General features: G+C 37.9%; 1 protein-coding gene across 1 annotated transcript; it reads left to right on the forward strand.

The window, feature by feature from the left end:
- Positions 1–333: 333 nt before the first annotated feature.
- On the forward strand, positions 334–1,104 carry LOC148049713 (uncharacterized). Its single transcript, XM_087704520.1, has one exon. The coding sequence runs from the start codon at positions 334–336 to the stop codon at positions 1,102–1,104; it is 771 nt and encodes a 256-aa protein (XP_087560646.1).
- The last annotated feature ends 19,597 nt before the right edge of the window (positions 1,105–20,701 follow it).

A 20,701-nucleotide genomic window follows, 5' to 3' on the forward strand; every position in this document is an offset into this window, starting at 1 on the left:
ATTGGCAGCCCAAATGAACCAGATCTTAAAAACAGCTGGTATAGTTAACTGGACACAAGCTGATTTGGACATTTTGGACCGAAAAACCAGGAAACTAATGACAATGCATTACAGTTTACATCCACGTGGTGATACTGATAGACTGTACCTGCCCCGAAAATCAGATGGCAGAGGATTATTACAAGTGAAGCAAATAGTTGAAGAAAAAAACATGCACTGGCTGATTATTTAAAAGAAAGTCAAGAACATCTATTAATTGAAGTAAAGAACAAAAATCTATTGAAGGCCCAACAGACGAAACAAGAATACAGAAAAGATGTGATAAAATCAAGAATGGAGAGTTGGCAGAACAAAGCACTGCATGGCCAATTTCTGGAAAGGATAAAAGATAAAGTGGACAGTGAACAAACTTGGTTATGGTTAACAGGAGGTACATTAAAGAAAGAAATAGAGTCACTAATCCTGGCTGTGCAAGAACAAGCTATCTGCACAAATGCCATTAAAGCCAAAATTGAAAAATCCTCTGATGATGCCAAATGCAGACTTTGCAAAGAAGCTGATGAAACTGTTGATCACATACTCAGCTGCTGTAAAAAAATCATGCAGACAGATTATAAATTGTGGCACAATTCAGTAGCACAAATGATCCATTGGAATTTGTGCAAAAATTATAATATTAAAACAGCAACAAACTGGTGGGAACATAAGCCTGAAAAAGTCACCGAAAATCAGATGGTTAAGATCTTGTGGGATTTTCGCATACAAAAGGACAAAATACTGGCGCATAATACACCAGACATCACACTGGTTGAGAAAAATAAGGTTACAATCATAGACATTTCAATACCAGGTGATAACAGGGTCGACAAGAAGGAATATGAAAACATCGTGAAATACCAGGACTTAAAAATCGAAATTCAACGATTATGGCACAAACCAGCAGTGGTAATTCCAGTGGTAATTGGCACACTGAGTGCTATTCCAAAAGCACTGGAATTACATTTAAAACAGTTAAAAATTGACAAAATCACCATCAGTCAAATGGAAAAAGCCGCACTGCTTGGATCTGCACGCATATTACGAAAATACATTATGACGTCCTAGGCCCCTAGGTGGGGCCCGACTAGTAATCAATGCCAAATCCGGCAAAACAACTGGCTGCTGTGATACAATTCTGTTGTTGGGAATAATAATAATATCATGTTTTATTCATTAATTTTGAACAATTTGATATAAATGAAGTAGTAAAGTTACAAATTAGCATTACGTCAGTTGGATATTTGCTTAGCTCCACCTGTGACTAAAATATTAAAATGAGTTCTTGTTGCTAGAAGGCTAGAATGGATCAAGTGTTTATCTAAAAATCTGATCTGAAAATCTAGGACAGCCATTGTTACCAGTTACCAATCACCCTTTATTTTACAGCTTTTGTGTCTGTCATATAATATTCCTCTTCTAGGAGAATAGAAGAGAAATAGAAATTAATTCTCCCCCGCCCGCCCCTGCTTTGAAGACGCCACCTCTCAACTGTGTTGTGAGGAGAATAGAATTTAGCTGCACAAGTGCTATCAGCACCATACATACATGTCACCGATAAATTGTGGGGTTGATGCATAGCTGAATTGGGGATTATAATTTATGTTCTAAATTCAGAGCATTTGGAAACCAACATATTTCATAGCCTGCACTTTGCTTCTGCTTTCACCATAGAATTATCCATACTCATTCACTTATGCTATGAAACAAAGCCCAGTCCTTTGTCTCGTCTCTAGACAAGCTGAAATAGGAGAATAATTTATATATTTTTTTTAGAAAGCACTACATGCAAATCCATTAAACCACCACCACAATAACAACAACAACGTTTTTCTATCAACCAAAGCATTTCTCAATTTCTACAAATGCTTTATCAAGATTAATGCCCTGCTATTGTTTTGAAATTGAAAATGGCACAGAATAAAGATACTTGGCAAATATCCTACGAGGTAAACATTCTCCTATGTAGTGGGAGGAAAATCTATTGCAGTTAGTATTCCAATTCAATTTTTTTCAGGGGAACTTGGAATATTTTGTTTATAACCTTAGGCCCACAATTTTCAAACAGACAACTGAGTCAAACCTGCAAAATATAAACATAGCAAACAGGTAAATGTGCATGCCAGAACAAGACTTTACACTTGCAAAACAGGTAATTTCACGCACTAGCAGTAGCCTGCACATGCTATTATTCATTTTATTCATGCATATGCAAGATTCTAGAACACAATTACCTGCTTGAGTTTGTGCATATATTTTCCTAGCAAACAGTCTCAGTGTTGATGTTTTTACTCATAAAATAATTTTATCTGTGCATACAATTTTTCCCAATGCCTTTGGAAACAATTCAGGTAATTCTCAGTTTTTCATATTGAATCTATATTCAAGTCAAGGATTTTTCACTTTGGGATTTTGGAAAAGACTCCCTACATACTGTAGCAAGATCTGATCATTATAGTTATTTTAAATGATCCTTAGTACTATTTAAATTAAATCTTATAAAATATCATGCATCCTTTTGGGTCACAGCAATTAAGTCCTTGGAAGTGACATAAGAGTGTGCATACATAAGTGCATCCATACATGTATATCATGTATATAATCAAGATATTTCTAGCAGATATAGCTATTATCCAGCCCAGGAAACTCAGGAAACAAAAGTACCTGGATTTCTGTAATCAATTATATTGATAGATAATACATCAGAATCTTTAAAGTCTGCCAAAGCATTTCTCCAAATTACTTTATCCCTTCTGTGATTATGATGGAGTACCTGTGTATCTGTTTCTTATATTTCCTCCTTATCTTAGACTTTTATGCTCTATCCTCCATGTTCCCGGTATTTCTCAGACATTTCATCGCTTGCACATACACACACATCGTCACAATTCTGCCCCTGAATCCTCATACGAAATATAAATCAATCTCCAATTCCATGTGGCTTTCCTTTTCTTCCAAAGAAGGAGGTTAAACTAATTAGATTTCTGTTGTGACTATTAACAGAAATGCAACAATTATTTTGCTGTGAGGAAAGGGAATATTCTTTCCGGCATATGAAATAACTTCAATCCCAGTACACCAATTATTGATGGAGAGGCTTCCTGTAATCAAAGTATGGCTAGAGAGAAGGATCTATGGTGAACTTAGCTATTGACTCCCATTTGCTGCATATGTCCAGAAAACTATAGCTTGTTCACTCCTGCCTTAGATGCATATACTTATATACTTGCATGAAACCCTGTACCACTTATAGTCATTAGGTAGGAAGCATTTCTTTAACTACAGCTGTACAACTCTAAAATATATGTTTCTCTAGTCAGAAGAAGTGGTAAATTACATTGAACTGCTGGATGGGATAGAAAGATAAGAGCCGAGGTGGCGCAGTGGTTAGAGTGCAGTATTGCAGGCCACTTCAGCTGACTGTTAGCTGCAGTTCGGCGGTTCAAATCTCACCGGCTCAAGGTTGACTCAGCCTTCCATCCTTCCGAGGTGGGTGAAATGAGGACCCAGACTGTGGGGGCAATATGCTGACTCTGTAAACCGCTTAGAGAGGGCTGAAAGCCCTATGAAGCGATATACAAGTCTAACTGCTATTGCTATTGCTATAACAAAGAAAGAATTCTTAGAATATAGAAACCATGAAAAAGATTCTGGAGATGACAAGGAAAACATAAAAAATGCTTTCAATTAGGCAGAATTGCTCATTTAAGCCAGCATTATTCTTTTGGAACTTTATCTTTGAAAAGGTAAACAACTATTAACCCTTTATGCATTTTATTAACTATCAAGTGTTTGGTTTATACTAAATACAAAATCAGTATGTTTCATGCTTCCAACTTTTTTAAAAAAACCATGGTGTTGTTACATCGTACCAGGCAATCATGCTTTGAAAAAGATGAAGAATAGGCTAACATGCTAACATCTTAGATACGAAAATGTGAAACAAAATGATTCTATAACCTATTTTCATAATGCAGTCAGGATAGTAGATTACCAATTGTAGATCTAGTAGACAATTGTTAAAAAAAACATAGTTCCAATTGTTTGGTTTTAAAATCTTAGTAACAGATGATGAGGTAGGTCCTTTTGAACAGCATAAGTCACAAGACTATCTTGCCTATCAAAATATTGTAATTACAATTAATTCCTTGAAACTGAGGAAATCTCTCAGTTCTGATGGTTTTCCAGATCATTGTTATTTTAAAAAGTAGAATATGTTTCCAAGTGCTACAAGAAACCTATCATGTGTTCCTGAAGAAATCTACTTCCTTGATTAATATGGAATATTTTTAACAGTTACTTTGGCCCCTGGGTTTCTTCTGGATTCACCTATAGCCATTAAGAGTCTGCTAATACTAGTTTCTTACATAATATAATTGCTTTAACTCACAATAGAGAGAATGCAACAGCCATTATTGTAGGAATTCCCAGACCAATTTTGATATGATGCCAGACATTCTGAAATGGTTTTTGGCTCAATGAGGTTTATTTTAAAGAGCATGGAGATTTTTTGGAGGGCAATCACAATAACACAATCTATTCATTTATCATATATGATTACAGCATGTTTGTTCTGGTAAAATCTCTGTTTTGGAACATGCCAAAATACCCTCTTTTAGCTAAAATTTGACAACAGAAATGCTTATACTAAATTTGACTCTTGAAATTCTGAGCCATAAAAAATTATAGAATGTTAAAAGAGTTGCTGTAGAAATGCAGAGTATAATACTTTGTTGATACTTTGAATGATATGTTATGTCTCACAGATAAACCCAACAATTCAATTTCTTATACACAAATATTTGACTCTGATACCAAGTCTGGCTAATCTAGAAACAGGAGAAAATCAAACAATGCCCAGTATCAGTGAGTTTCCATGTTTAAGGAGTAGGATTTTAAATTATATATGGGTTTCTTTGTTTATATTAACATGAAAAAGGATTTCTAAGAAGCTTTCTAAGTTAGTAAATATGAATTTATCTCCTACCGTATAATGCAAATGAAGAAGATCTGGATAAATGATCTAAAACTTTTCAGTGTGTTTGGCATAAGGTAAATGTGATTACAATGACAATAACTTGGAGGTTAATTTATATTTTAAGAGGTTTACATTATTTCAAATGAATGTTACACTGTTAAATCAGTTTCCCTGATGAGGGCATTGGTCAAGATTTTTCTTGTAAATTATAATTGCTTGTTGGGAAAATGGCTATAGCTTTCCATAGTTTCCGTCTTAACATTTATTTATTTTCAGTTAGAAACTGAAATATCAAATTCAATTCCTTTTGCAGCTCAACCTGAAAGTTGTTATTTGACTCTACTGAAATATTGACAAACATTGGGTTTTTGGCTTATTTTGTTCCAATACTTGCACTTAATATTGCAAGATTCATATATGTGTGCACACACAGATAAATCTTGTGTTATGGAATCACATTAATTTAAAAAATAACTACTAAATCTATTTCTTGCATAATTTGAGCTTCTGCTAATATTATTATAGTGAACTTTTAAGTTAATGGACCATTCAGTGCAAAGGGTGTCAGTTTCTCATAAATATCCATTAAATCAAAATTGCATCATTCTTGAAGATTTACATCATTTGTGTAATGATGACATTAAACAAATGATAATAATTGACATAAATGATTATTTGTGTCATTTGCATAATGATGTCATTATATAGATGTTGCAAATCATTGTGAACGATGAAAATTAACTTAAGTTTAACTCATCCAGATTATTTCATATACAATTAACTGGGTATCAAGGAGATATCCAGACAGAATTTTGGTTTCCTGTATTTGAAGTCTGCAAATGGACTTTTGTCACACTGAGGTTTCACTATATTTTGCATCAGCTTCACTGATGAAGAATTTCTAAAGTATCTGTAGATCTTAAAAGCAAGTATTTCTAACTGAAGAACAGTGCTCAAATGTTTGGTCAGCTTTAGTATTTTCAGTTCAACTCTTTGTTCTTGATACTATTTCAGCTTTTATCAAAAGTTTAACAAAAATCAATTGGGGCTCTAAAGACACAATTCCCTTTTTATGAACAATTGAAGGAATTGGATAAAATTAACATTTATTACTTTGGGGACTTTGGGAATAATGAGTTTGAATGCCCTATTCCTTAGTGGAAGGTTGCTTTAAATAATGTGGTTAATCTGCTTTGATCTAAAAAAAAAAGAGCAGACACAAAAAGCAGTTTTATGAATGCTGAGGTGATTGCCATTTCCTTGCTGCTGCTATTATTTTAAAAGATGATGCCCAGCTGATAGTGCCATAATTTATTTTTAATTTAACATTTTTACTGAGATTAATGGCAGTGGAGAACAATGATGTGAGAAGTTATCTTGGAAGAAATTGTAACTTTATAGGGGCACAAAGAAGCAACATATGAGTGAATAGTATAGCAGAAAGAAGAGAATGATGTGGTAGGTGTGCAAAAAGTAGTGGAAAAAGATAAGGGAAAAAACTGAAGGTCTAAAACATAGATGTAGGAGTAGGAGACAGACCTGAATTATCTCCAGTGGCCATTTTGTAGTGCCTCAATACACGAAAGCAGCATAATCAGAAAGGGTGGGACATGGTTGATATGCTGTCATCTAAAGAGATTGTAGAAGTCAAGGAACTATAATTGTGGGCATTAAGCAAGAGTAGCATTAGTTGACTCTTTCAGTGAGGCACAAGAGAAAAATGGTAGTAGCTGAAGCATTTTACACTAGGCAAGAACTCTGAGACCAAGTGGCCATTGCTGCAATCACTGGCAGAGCTACCTAGTATAGGAAATATTGGGGAAGTAATGGAAGTTACTGAGATTCTGCACTGTTGAGTTTGGGAAGATGTAGGTTAGGAAGCTGGGATATTGAAGGAAGGAGAATACCTCATGATCCTACTCTTAGGATAAGATACTGATTTTATATTTAATAATTGAATTATAATAACCTTAATATAACTTTTGACAGAATATAAATTTAATAATCTAACTTTAACATAACTTAATAATATAACTTTAATTACTGTTAGAGTTTTACTGTAGAGTGAGATACTTGAAGGCAGTTTGATCTTGTAGTTAAAGCAACAGGCTGGAAAGCAAGAGATTGTGAGTTGTAGTCCTGCACTAGCCATGAAAGCCAGCTGGGTGATTTGAGTCAGTCTATCTCAGCCCAACCCACAGGCTTATTGTCAGATGGAAAAAAGGAGGAAGAAGGAGTATAGCTATGTTTGCCACCTTGAGTTATTTGTAAAAACAATAAAGGCAGAATACAAATAAATAAATATAAATATAGTCTAAAAGATGTCTTCTTGTGGTGAAAAGACATGAACGAACAATCTCTCTAAGTGTACTGTGAAAAGGGAAATGATGTGTGTGCAGGGAATAAAAATCTAGGATTTTTAGTTTGGGGATTACTTTGACGATGACGTGAGTATTGTAGGAGTTGGCTAGAATGCTCTGCCTATCCCTTTGGGTTGATTGATTTGTGTGTTCAGTGGTTAAGTTGAAAGCACAAGAGGGAGAATAGATAAATAAGTAAACCTCGTATGCTTAATTGAAACCTTGTTAGGGAGTGGCAGGAACACACATTATCCTTGTTAGAAGATTGTCCTGGCCCTACAGCAGCTTAGAAGAGAGGAAAATGTGAGGCAATGATTTTTCATGGAATTTTTACAATAATCAATTCTACCACCCAATTCATGGGTGTACTTTTATATAAGACTAGCTGTACCCGGCACTCATTGCTATGGCCCAGTCTGGTTAAATGGAAAAGAAAGAAAAGAGAAAGCTCAAGTTTCTAATATGTTTAATTTTACAATGCTTGTGGGTATACAATATTTTTTTTGTTGTTCAATTGTCTGTGCAGATATAGAGATGGTCTGGTTTGCCGACTCTAGAACACACAACATATAATTATCCATGTGACAAACAATTTTCAGTTGCTGGAAAGACATTGGACTGGGCACATTTAGCAATACCAGACAAAGAAAGAAACATTCCCAGAGTGGTTCCCTCCAAACAGGGTCATACCGTTGCCAGCAGCGGCAAGGTTCGTGAGGGTCTTGTCCACCTGGCGGGCCCTGCCATTCACTGCACCAGCCACAGCTCCCCTGGCAGAGGCGGCCCCCACATGGAAGTGAGCCACGGTGGCCCCTGCAAGAGCCACCATGGAGGACGCTCGCACAGGTTCCAGCCTGGTGCCATCCAAGCTTCCCGCAACAGGCAGCCTCTGGAATGATGGGTGGATGGGGCCCCTCTAGACATGGGTGGGGGGACCCCTGCATGGGAGGGAGGCTGGGGGTGTCCCCCGTGGGTGTAGTGGGGCAGAGGGTGGGCAATGTCGGTCAGGCTTCAGGGCTGCTAGGCCAGATGAGGCTGGTTGGGCTGTTGACCTTGTGGAAGTTGTTGATCATCTCCTCAGAGGAACTGCGCTCGGGTTTCACCAAGTTGGTGGCCCAGAAGAGCAAAACGTCCAGGATCTCAGAGGAGGAGAAGTCCTTGGTATGTGACTTGTCCAGGTCATCGTAGCTCGCCATGTCTTCGGCGATGCTGTTGTTGGAGCTGAGGATGGCTGAGATCTGAGTCGGGGTCATCCTGGTGATCTGGAAGCCGCTTTTCTTCTTCAACTGGGTGCCCACTGGACTCCCAATTCCTCCTCCTCCCTGTGAGAGCAGCGCCAGGATCTGCAGCAGATGGCAGGAAAAGGCAAGGGGAGGCAGCAGCAGAAGCTGGGGGAGGCAGTGTCAGCTGGGCCAGCAGGCCGGGCAGGAAGTTATCCAAGCCAGCGCCACTGCTGCTCCCTCAGGTGCCGCCCCGGCTGGGCTGAGGAGGAGAGGAGGAGGAGGCAGCTGCCACCCCTGACCCAGCTTACCTCAGCAGCGGCAGCAAGAGGAGGTGGCCGGCATCCCCTCAGTAGTAGCAGGAGGAGGAAGGAGCCACCCCTGGCGACGCAGACGCAAGGCAGCTCCTGCCAGCTACAGCCCCATACAGAGACGCTGCCCCCACTTCAGCCACCACCTCACGGGGCACCCAGCAGCTGCCCCAGCACCACTGTGCCTCAGGTTGACACCACTGCTGCCCCCCATTGGAGCCGCCTTGGCGAGGCCATAGCTGGCTTACTGTGAGGAGGGGTGGAGAGCGCACATGGCTGGGCGGGCTGAGGAGATGCTGCCTTCTCCTCCTCTGGAGCTCTGCTGGGCTGGGTGGGGGGAGACCAGCTTAAGGGCAGGGTAAGGCGGGCGAGGGATGGAGCAGGCGCTGCCCCACCACAGACAGCAAAGGCCCAGTGGGTGGGGAGGGGAGAGAGGGGATGGGGAGGCTGAAGGGCTTTGTCTCCCCTTGGCAGAAATGGCCGAAGCTCATTGAAGGAGGGGCGGAAAGGGGAAAGGATGCGGCTGTAGCCCAGCCACATATATAAAGGGACCATCGGGACGAAGCTGGAGAGAGGCCAAACTGTTCTGAATATACTATACTCATGAAATGAACGTTATGGTAAACGACACAGCTCAATTCCAATGCAATGTCACACGAAATAATTAAATCAAAATGAAAATAAATCAAAATCTATGAAAATTCAATATAACAATGCAATCGGAAACATTGAAATGGAATCGTTAAATATTTAGTATAGTGTGTGTTGCTTTTATGTCCAACAGATGGCACTGGTTTTCAAAAAAGCATGTTTTACCTGTCACATCTATATATATAGGTATATAAAACCATGTGCGTATTCGAATGCAACATTGCATCAGAATTTCAAAGCAATCGGTGAAGAACTTTAGGACAGTTAAGATTTTGAACAAACATTTACATTTTTATTTATATAGACTGGGCAGTAAAGATATTTAAAGCTAGTGGTAGTGTATTGCCCATTGTGCTCACTAACAGTGCCATTACTTGAGAGACTGGTGGTAGAAATTCCCAAAATACTAGTACTGGAAGTCTTTAACATATAACTTTGACATGCAGTCTGAAGGTGGTCAGGATTTAATGGCCATCATATTAACCATGGACTTGTCACAGTTAACTTGATGTTGACTCATGTTGGGGAGGTCATATACTAGACTACTGGAGTATATGACTCTTAAGCCAAGATCCATGGTACACAGTGGTGAGAATGCAGTATCGCAGGTTAACTCTGCCCGCTGCCAGGAGTTCAGTCCTATCTGGCTCAAGGTTAACTCATCCTTCCATTGTTCTGAGGTTGATGAAATGAGGATTCAGATTGTTGGGGACAATATGCAAATAATGCTGACATTGTAAACTTCCCAGATAATGCTGGGAAGTCCACTATGGAGTGATATATATTGTAAGTCTAAGTGCTAAGCACTATCTGGAGATAAGCAACATTGTGTTCAGGACCTGACTATGGTTAATGTTTATTGAGATTCTCAGTCATCCAGGTCATGGTTGTCCCAAAGGTGCTTTTTTGCAAGACAGAACTGGACTTTCTGGTTTTTCTTTGAATATGTTTCACTTCTCATCCAAGAAGCTTTTTTCTTTGAAGATGTTTCGCTTTCCATCCTTCCATTACCCGCCATCCAGTCACAGCTGGAGGAGCTTCTTGAATGAAAAGCGAAATGTCTTAAAAGAAAAACCAGAAAATCCAGTTGCCTCTTGAAAAAAAAAACACCTTTGCGACTTGACTATGGTTAGTTCATTTTGTGGTCAGATACTAGTATCCCTGAACTCTGTCAGGATGATGGACACATTCAGATGACCAATTGTTTAATAAATATAGATGGTTTATGAGTTACTTGGTGAATTTCATAATGATCTGACTTTTTCCATGAATCTGACTAAGATGTTGGATGTGACTGCTCCCAAGATGCCTCTCTCAGATCGTTAATTCCAGAGTGCTACTTTGTTTATCAAGTACCTCTAAGAAATGAAATAAGGAGACGCTTGGTGAAAAACAAAAAGAAAATTTAAGTGAACATATATACTTACCCTTGTTTAAACTGCACAATAAAAGTTACAAATGTTCTTACCGCTTAGCAATTAAGTGCATGCGAAGTCCAGCAGCCCTGCTCATTTCATTTTGGGAAGAAATGATCAGGAACGCCGATGCTCTTGCTGACTGCTGTAATGAGCTTATGATATTTTCTCATTCTAATTAGATATTTGCTCAGAGTTGGGTGCCACTTAGATGGAATCAAATGTATTAAACTGGCGTAATGTTTTGCATATCATCTGGGATTTGCTTAAGCTTGTAATAGCTGAGGAAGTTGGTAGGATTTTATGTAGTATGAGCTATGCCCCATTGGGCTAGGTCGACAGCTTTCCTGACTCTTACAGGCTGCCAGGATGTGTGAGTGCCTGGACAAAAAAAAGATAAAGGTTTCCCCTGCCCAGTTATGTATCTGATTCCATGGGACAGTGATCATCTATGTTTCTTGGCCAAGAGAGCCAGAATTCTCTGAAGAAATTTCCATGGTCATGTGGCCAACACGACTATAGACAAAGGTGCATGGAATGCTGTTATCTTCCCATCAAAGTGGTACCTATTTATCTACTTGCATTTGCATGCTTTCAAACAGCTAGGTGGCAGGAGCTAAAGCAAGAACAGAAGCTAATCTTGTCGCATAGTGCTTGGGTCTCAAATGCTTGGAAAGGTTGTCAGCTTTCCAAGCTCAACATCTTTAATCATTGAGCCACTGCACCACCTGAGTGACTAGAGAGTGATCCCTAATCCCTTTATCTTAAAAGATGTAGTGTTGTGTCCTGTCTTGCAGCTAATTCTTGATCCAGATGTACTGAGGACTTTTGTCCAGTATCCAAATTCCTTTCCTGGGGTGTTTTTGGAGAAACCAACTACACACTGTGGTTTCTAAATGAAGCAAATTATCTGGATTCATTCCAATCTGCATTGAGTTACATGCATAGGATGAAATAGCAATGGTTTTTTTTATGAATCACCCAATCTCAGTTGAGTGATGATCCACAGTGATTGCTCTTAATAGGTTGGCTGTTTATATGAACAAGTACACCCACTAGTTGGAGGTCTTCATGAGTTCATGCCTCCTGCTGCAACAATGGGTTAAAACAGTAGCTATGGGGGAGGGTTTTCCTAGTTTAAGCTGCTTTGCCAGTTACCTTAACTAGACAAAGAAGCTCAGATGTCAGTGATTCATACTTACTATCTTTCAATTTACTATACTGAACACACCAATGGTGGGTTCAGGCGGTACACCCTGTTACGATCGTACCGGAGCCTGCCAGGAGCATCAGGTACCATTCCAGTATGATGCTCCGGAGGGCACACCCGTGCTCCTTACCTGTCTTTAAACTCTTTGGCGCTTCTGCACACGGCATGTACAGCGCCTGCCCGACACTCTGCTGAACAGCTGAAGCATCACAGAGGCTTGTGGAGGTGTCGCTGGATGGTAAGATGCATATGTGCACTGTTCGCATGTGTGTACATGCTGCGTGCGTTCATGTGGAGGACACCAGGCGCTGTTGCAACCGGTACATACTGGTTGCAACGGGATCCTGAACCCACCACTGGAACACACTCTATTTAGAAAATTTGAAGATGATCTGGGAACTACAACTGGTGCAAAATGCAACGGTCAAGATAAAGCCTACATGGCTTGGAACCTGATGGAAACTGATGCTGTATGTACAAACTCTGACCTTTTTTTCATCTTAACACCCTCTGTAAATATAACTTGGATATAAACCTGTGTTTTGGATCCTGGAATATACATTATAATTTATCTATTAAACATATATGAAAAGTATGTTTTAAAATTAACCTAGAAAATAGCACCTTTCAGAAACTGAATAAAAGCATTATTCTAAAACTGTTATGTAACCTCAACCCCATGTTGTTTTTTGGATAGTTCTCTTTGTGTGTCTCTATGTGTTCATCTTTGACTATGGTGAAATATTTAATTCCATCCAAAGTATTGAGAAATACAACAAAGAAGTGATATTATGAGTTATGAGTTATGAAAGTTTATTTATATGCCGCCCTTTTCCCTGGGGGGACTCAGGGCGGCTTACAACTCAAAGGGGGGGGAAACAAACATTTAACACATGAGAACAATACATAATTAAAAAACACAACATTCATACCATTCAGGTGGGTTACAGTCTTTAGCCCCAGGCCTGACGGGATAGCCAGATTTTAAGGCTGTGCGGAAGGTCTGGAGGGTGGTGAGGGTACAAATCTCCATGGGGAGATCGTTCCAAAGGGTCGGAGCTACTACCGAGAAGGCTCTCCTCCGCGTGGTTGCCAGTCGACACTGACCGGCAGATGGAACTCGGAGGAGGCCTAATCTATGTGATCTAATTGGTCGCGTGGAGGTAATTGGCAGTAGGCGGTCTCTCAAGTACCCAGATCCACTACCATGAAGGGCTTTATGGGTGACAAGTAGCACCTTGAAGCGTACCCAGAGATCGACAGGTAGCCAGTGCAGCTCGTGGAGGATAGGTGTTATGTGGGTGAACCGAGGTGCACCCACAATCGCTCGCGCGGCCGCATTCTGGACTAGCTGAAGTTGCCAGATACTCTTCAAGGGCAGCCCCATGTAGAGCACATTGCAGTATTCCAGCCTAGAGGTCACAAGGGCACGAGTGACTGTTGTGAGGGCCTCCCGGTTCAGGTAGGGGCGCAACTGGTGCACCAGGCGAACCTGGGCAAATGCCCCCCTGGTCAGAGCTGACAAATGGTGGTCAAAAGTCAGCTGTGGGTCCAGGAGGACTCCCAAGTTGCGGACCCTGACCCTGTCTGAGGGGTGTAGTGTTTGACCCCCCCCCAGCCTGAGAGATGGAACACTTGCCAAATTAGTACATATTAACCATATGTAATATAGTTTACCTTTTGCATATACCCCTACTTCGTAATATAATGAAATTCTATGAATATATATTTGTGTGTATTGTAAAACTTACTGATACTTACAAAGAGTAGTTAATATACAGTTTTAATGGATTAAAATCTGGGAGGGGGGAGGAAACCTTTGGATTTTCCTCCTCTTCTATTTCTATACTAGATACTAAACTGAGTCCAGCTAATAAGCACAATATAGGTTTTACCACCTTGGTGAAATATCTTTCAACTATGAATTATTCTCAGTGCTAACACTGAATCTTTCTTTTTTCAGTGTTGTTAGTCTCTTGGTGAATTCTCTTGTGCCTCACTTACTGCAGAGCTTCAAGCCTGATAAGAAAATCAATGCTGCCAGCAAAGGTGTGAACAGATGTTTTATCTCCACATTGTGTGCATAAATGCAAGTGCTCTGATGTAAATTGATCAAACTGTAGAAACAAATCATTTAAGATTTGTGCAGTGATTAATAACAGAGGCCAGTAATCAAATCTCCCTGCCACCATCGCATCTGTTAGAGAGACTTTCTAGTTTGCCCTATTATGCAAATGTGCAATAAAATAAATACATTACTTGGTTTAGCAGCTGGTTAGAAAACATTGTTCTAGGTGATTATTTCTAATGCATTGTTTTTACCACTGATGGCTGTTAATGCAAACTAATTCACTTTTGTTCATTTGGCAGCTCGTACATTTAAAAGGGAAAGGGAAAATGCGAAATATATGGTTTTCTGATTCTCAGATGCCTTTTTCTTTTCACAGGACTCATGAAATTGGACAGATAAATGTATTAAGTCCAAATTCCAAAATTCATGTTTTATAGATATACCCTCTAGTTTGACTGCATTCTGCCTAAATGTCACACAATTCATTGCAAAGACACAACCTGGGTTTCTTTATTGGGTAGAATTTAGATTTTATATGAATATTTTTGTGTTCCATAAGTAACATGTGAGGTACTATCATCTATTTCATGGGTGTCAAGCTTGATCACGTCACATGACATCACATGATGTATTGTGATTTTTTTGCCTTTGAGGAGCTGGAGTGGGTGTGGCTTCTGCATGATATATCTGGCCTGTGGGCCACCAGTTTGACACCGCTGGTCTATTTAATTTATGCATTAACTTTTTACTCAGCAAATTCATCATTAATTTGTATTTCAGACATCATAGCCAGATTCTAATCTCAAAGTGTGCTGCTTAATGTTATTTTAATGGACTGGTTTTGGAAAATTTTATAAGACACTGGAAGCTATTCATGGAGTTTCTGCAAATTAAATACAAAAGTAGACTGTTAGCAGTGTTTTGAAGATTAGTTTATTTTTAATTTTTTTGGTGGTGGTTGGGAGGGAGGTACCAGTTAATAATTTATTTTTAGAACTAAGATTTTGGGTTGACCTGATTGATAGATATTATATTTCTATATATGATATATTTCTTATGTAATAGTGATGTAAAATAGTAATATACCAAATATAGTAAGTATAGATGAGAAGATTCATAATTAGATCCACTATGTAGATCCAATATGGAAAGGAAAAATTTACTAGATTTGAGATATATTTTTCCAACATTCAACCAGGATAGGCAATGTATGTTCAATGTTTAATGTTGACTCTATATATGCTATGCATACTTCTTTATTATTATTTTTTCTTTTTTCTGCCTTATCTGTAATTTTTTTTCTTTTTTTCTTTTCTTCTAGTTTATTTTATATGGAATATGTTCACTTTGAAATAAAAACAAATCCACAGATTTCAATGGACTAGTATAAAATATTTGGCCCATTCAAAAAGATTTAAGCTTCCCTATAAAGATTGTACAGCACTTAATATTCCGTTTCATACAAGTGCATCAGTATGTAATGACAATGTAAACATATCTCCTACCTAGTTTTTGAAAGCTGATTCATCTTTTCACAGGACAATGCAGTGCAGCTCTTAGAACATAGCTGCTTTAAAGAATTGCAGACAGTGCTCTCTTTGTACTCCTGTGTGATACCCATTATTTTGGAATCAAACATAAATAACTACATATGGCATTTCAGGCATGAGGACTCATTCAATAGAAACAGAGGCTAGATATCTAGTTTGTTAGGTGCACTGACTCTCTATATACACTGAATAGCATGAATTCATGCAGCAGGAAAAAAGGATACACAAATCAGCAGACTCTAATCCCCATAAAGGCTGCATATACTCATCTATGGACATTCTCAGTCATCCAGGTCATGGTTGTCCCAAAGGCACTTTATCAAAGACAACTGGATTTTCTGGTTTTTGTTTGAAGATGTTTTGCTTATCTTTCAAGAAGCTTCTTCAAAGAAAAACCAGAAAGTCCAATTGCCTCTTGAAAAAGCACCTTTGGGACTATATGTACTCAAATATTCCAAGAAATATATCAATGAATTATGAATTATATCCACCTTCAAAGAAATTAGTGTAATCAAAATAGGTTATATATTTTGCTTCCCATGATTGTTAATTTTAATATTTTTATCTTACCTTTAGAAAAATATTGATTTTATGTAATATTTCCAAATATATGCTAATATTTATATATTTTTCTAGCCATGAATGCAGGATAACAAAGGATTTTGCAATTTCTTTTCCATTACTTGAATTGTTTTTCCACCATACTTTAAAAATGCTTTTCTCTGGTAATAGTTTTCAAGCTGTAAATTTTTTCTCCCACCTCATTTTCAGTATAGCCTTTGGGAGAATTACATCCCAAATGCTACTTGACTAGTATCATAAAAGATGCAGATGCATACTGGGGAAAAATCCCTATTTATCCTCTTCCTTCTCCTTTGTCTGGATAATAGTATTATCATTCAGCATCCAGATAAAGAAAAATAAAGTCTCATTGATAAGTAAGAATTTAGATAGTAACAGAATTGGAATGTCAATGGGTGGAACTTTTCTACAGCTCACATTTTAATGCAAATCTCAGACTAATTCAAAAATGGTCACTAGTTAGGTTGTGCATAACATTGCAAAAATGATTTACTTTGTCAAGCAATCTGCATTTTTGAGGTAAAAATGTGATCCAAAGGGACATCACTCTTCAAGACTCTCTATGCTTCCAATCATATTGGAAAATAATGAGAGATAGGGTATGCCAAGTCTCTTTTGAAAAGTGTTCTTTTCTTGAATAGAGATTGACATTCAAATTTGAATTTTTGCTTTAGATAAAAGTGAACAATACATTTTTTCCCACATCTTCAAATACTGTCCTCTGCTAGGAAATTTTCTTCATTGACCATTGACTTCTAAGAGGAGGTCATCTACACTATAATTTAACACTGTGATTACTGTATAATTGAAAATGTGTCAATGTTATATTCATTTCTTTTTTAAAAATAAAATATCTCAATTTGTTAAAAATATAACTGAAAGGATTGGTGACATTTATCAGTGTCTCTGATAAATATCCTAACAGATTGTTTTCTATATACAGAAATCTATAATGCTGAGAAAGATGGCAGTAAGGAGAAGGGGAGGATGACCAATCAAAATTGTTAGACTCAACTACAGCAGTGATAGGTGCACCATTGGTAGATATGAAGGACTAGGCTGGGGAAAGAGTGTTGTAGACAAAATCTATCAATACAGTCACTAGAAGTAAACACCAACTTCATGGCAAATAATTAATCAATAGGCAAAATTACATATTGCCATGCAAAAAAGATGATACATTAAGAGGCTTGAGCTGTCTCAAATACAAATGTACACATGCACACAAACACACATTTTTTTGCTAAGGAAGAAGAAACTTTGGAAGCTAAAACAACTCTAAGAGGACTAATATAAAAAATAATTTGCCTCAGAATTTTGACTTCCATTCTACTGGGCATTCTATTTTTAAAAAATATGTTCACAGTTGAGAATCCCCCTTCCCATGGTTGTTTGAATCTTTGTTATCTGTTAAAATTATTCTGTTATATATGATGGTTACCATAAAATTGTAAATGTATCTTTTGCAACCGTACAAAATATGCCTCCAAGTTTTGATTGAATTTACCAATGTTGTTTTCAAACAGTCCTCCTGCTAACTGCCTAAAGGTTGAGAACAGACAAATAATAAAATGCTGGCATGTTATTCAATATATGAGAGCTGTGAGGGGGGCACTGATTTTTCAAAACTATTAGTGAAGCACAAATGAAGCCCTAAATGAATTTTGCTGCAAGAAAAAGGCATCTCTTATTTTGGTCTGTAGATTAATCACAGAGGATAGAATTGGTCAAAAGTGATATGTTCTTACAGATCTACTAAGAAGGAAGAAAAGCAGTGAACTCAAAGTCTTCTGGAGTGATGATATTTTAGATAATTACCACTGCTGGAGAACCAGCAATTCCACACCCACACCAAATTGTACTCTTAACTCATTAGGATATTATCTTTGGTGTGCATCTTAGCTTATTATTGATTTATTTAAATCCTGATTTATTATATAATTTGTTATTTATATTTCTAAGGACAAAGACTCTGACATCATACTGTAAGGGTAAATATAATCACATCACTGTTTGATTTAAAAATAGCACATCAATATTTACGAAACTCTCTGAAATCACTCCAAGATGGCAGGATTGTAAAATCAAAGAATCATAACTCTAATTTTTCCTTGTTGTAGAACTTTTTAAAAATTAAAATATATCCCATCTTTATTATTTTTATAAATAACTCAAGGCAGTAAACATAACTAACATTCTTTCCTCTTTCCATTTTCCCTGCAACAACCATGTTTTTTGAGGTGAGTTGGGCTGAGAGAGAGTGTCTGGCTCAAGGTTACCCAGTCAGCTTTCATGGTGGCATAAGATGGGACTAGAACTTAAACTCCCTTGGTTTTTAGCCTGTTGTCTTAATCAGGGATGGGTTGCTGCCGACATTACTGCCAGTTCAGTGCTCACGTGTGTGAAGTTGCCCATAAATAGGTCTGTGCATGCGAAGAACATTAAAAATGGGGGGAAAACATGTTGCGCCAACCAGAAACTGGTTCCGAGGTGTGGCAGGTCTGGGTTGCTGATGGTTCCAGCAACCCAGGCCAGCAAATGACTACCAGTTCAGTAGAACTGTTACTAACTGGTAGGAAGCCACCTCTGGTCATAATCATTAGACAAAGTTGCTCACAGTTGTTCCTTCAGTATTTAATTTCACCAGAAATTCATCAAATCCCATTCTTCTGAAATTTATTTTGCAGGTCTCGGTTTCTCAATCCTTGCATATCACAGATTCAAAGATAACATGATTATTTTACCCCATGATAGCAGTCAACTTCAGTTCTCCCATCCTGTGCTAAGAATTATATCCCGAATAGCAGATTCTTTATCCTTTTTTTAAATCTTTTGAAAAATGAAGTTCTCAGCAAGGTAGGACAGGAATTTATTGAATCTTTGATTCTTAACAGAGTTAGATTTACAGCAGATATCAGGATAATTAACTCCCCAATTTTTATTATTGCATCCCTGTTTAAAAGGTGATGCAGAAAGACCTCATCTGTATCTTCAGCTATCCAGATGGTCTAGAATAAATTCCCATGATAGTACTATTTGTGTTCATTCCTCCTTTTACCCACACATTTTCAACAGGACTTCCATTATCTGAATCTTGAATTTCTGTGCAACTATATTCTTGTTTATATGCCCTTATTTTAGGACTTTTAAATAATTTGTGCCCAGTTTGATTAGAAAGTATCATTAAATTATTTTTTTCTAATTGTCAGAAACAATTTGATCATTTATTATGATATCAGTTTTCTGAGTAGCTAAGCACCAATACCCAGGCTTGGAAATAGATATCTGAGCAAGGGTTTATATGTCCATAGAGGCTCTTCACATAAAATAATATGCTTTCTTTAATCTAATTTGCATGGTATGGGGGGAAAAACCTGGCAGAGAAAGAATGAGAAAAAGGGGCAGGAAAACAGAGCTGTGTTGGCGTAGAAACAAAGTAAATGAAAATTTTGGTACAGCAGGAATAAGATGCTCAAAAATTAATATTAAGACAAAATTAGTGGGGCTAGAAATTAAATCACTGCAGAATAATCTTGTGAGGATGAGCAGTATTAGGGGAAATGAATAAAACATGTTACACAGCTGCAGTGGGTAATTTTCAATATAGTATGTAACCAAAGAGAGAAGCAAGATTATTAAAAAAAGACAACAGAGTCCATGGTAACAGGCATTCTAAACAGAAAAAGTAGGAAGAAGAAACACAGTTTTTATGTGGATGTAAACCCAGCAGATTAGTGACTTTTGCCGTGTCATTGTCCCCACTCAAAATCATGATTTTGGCTAAGATGTGATACTCTGCAACATCATGCAAGAGTTGTACATATCAAGGATCCCACAGTTAAACAAATACTGCTTATAATGCAAGAACTGATATTACAAAGTGATAGAAATAAGGGCGTGCCAAAATCTGTCCTGCAACTTCCACGATTTTCCCCCTTCCCCTAAAAAAAAAATGGTTTTGCTTCTAAATCCATTCTCAAAAGGCTTCTTCAGGTTCAAAAGAAATATTCTTTTTCAATCGCCCTTAATCAGAATGGTAAAAATAAATACAGAAGGATCTTCCACAAATATAGTATGGATGTTAGTTAAATTGAATTTTGAAAAAGTTGAGAAACATTTGGTGGCAACCCAGTCAGTCTGTGTGATTCCTTTTGTCCACCCTCAGGGATATTTATTTGGAAGATATCACCGAGAAGTGATTTGTTTCTAGGAACCCTGAGTTTGATCAAAGTATTATATAATCTTTGAAGAAGACCTTCTCAGCTCTGCTGTTTTTATGGAAAACAGCATTTCTCATGAAAAGAGGTGTATTGATAA

Source organism: Thamnophis sirtalis, unplaced genomic scaffold, assembly GCF_051295495.1.
Source record: "Thamnophis sirtalis isolate CommonGarterSnake01/CBP01778 unplaced genomic scaffold, rThaSir2_p1.2 scaffold_1, whole genome shotgun sequence".
Lineage (NCBI taxonomy): Eukaryota > Metazoa > Chordata > Lepidosauria > Squamata > Natricidae > Thamnophis > Thamnophis sirtalis.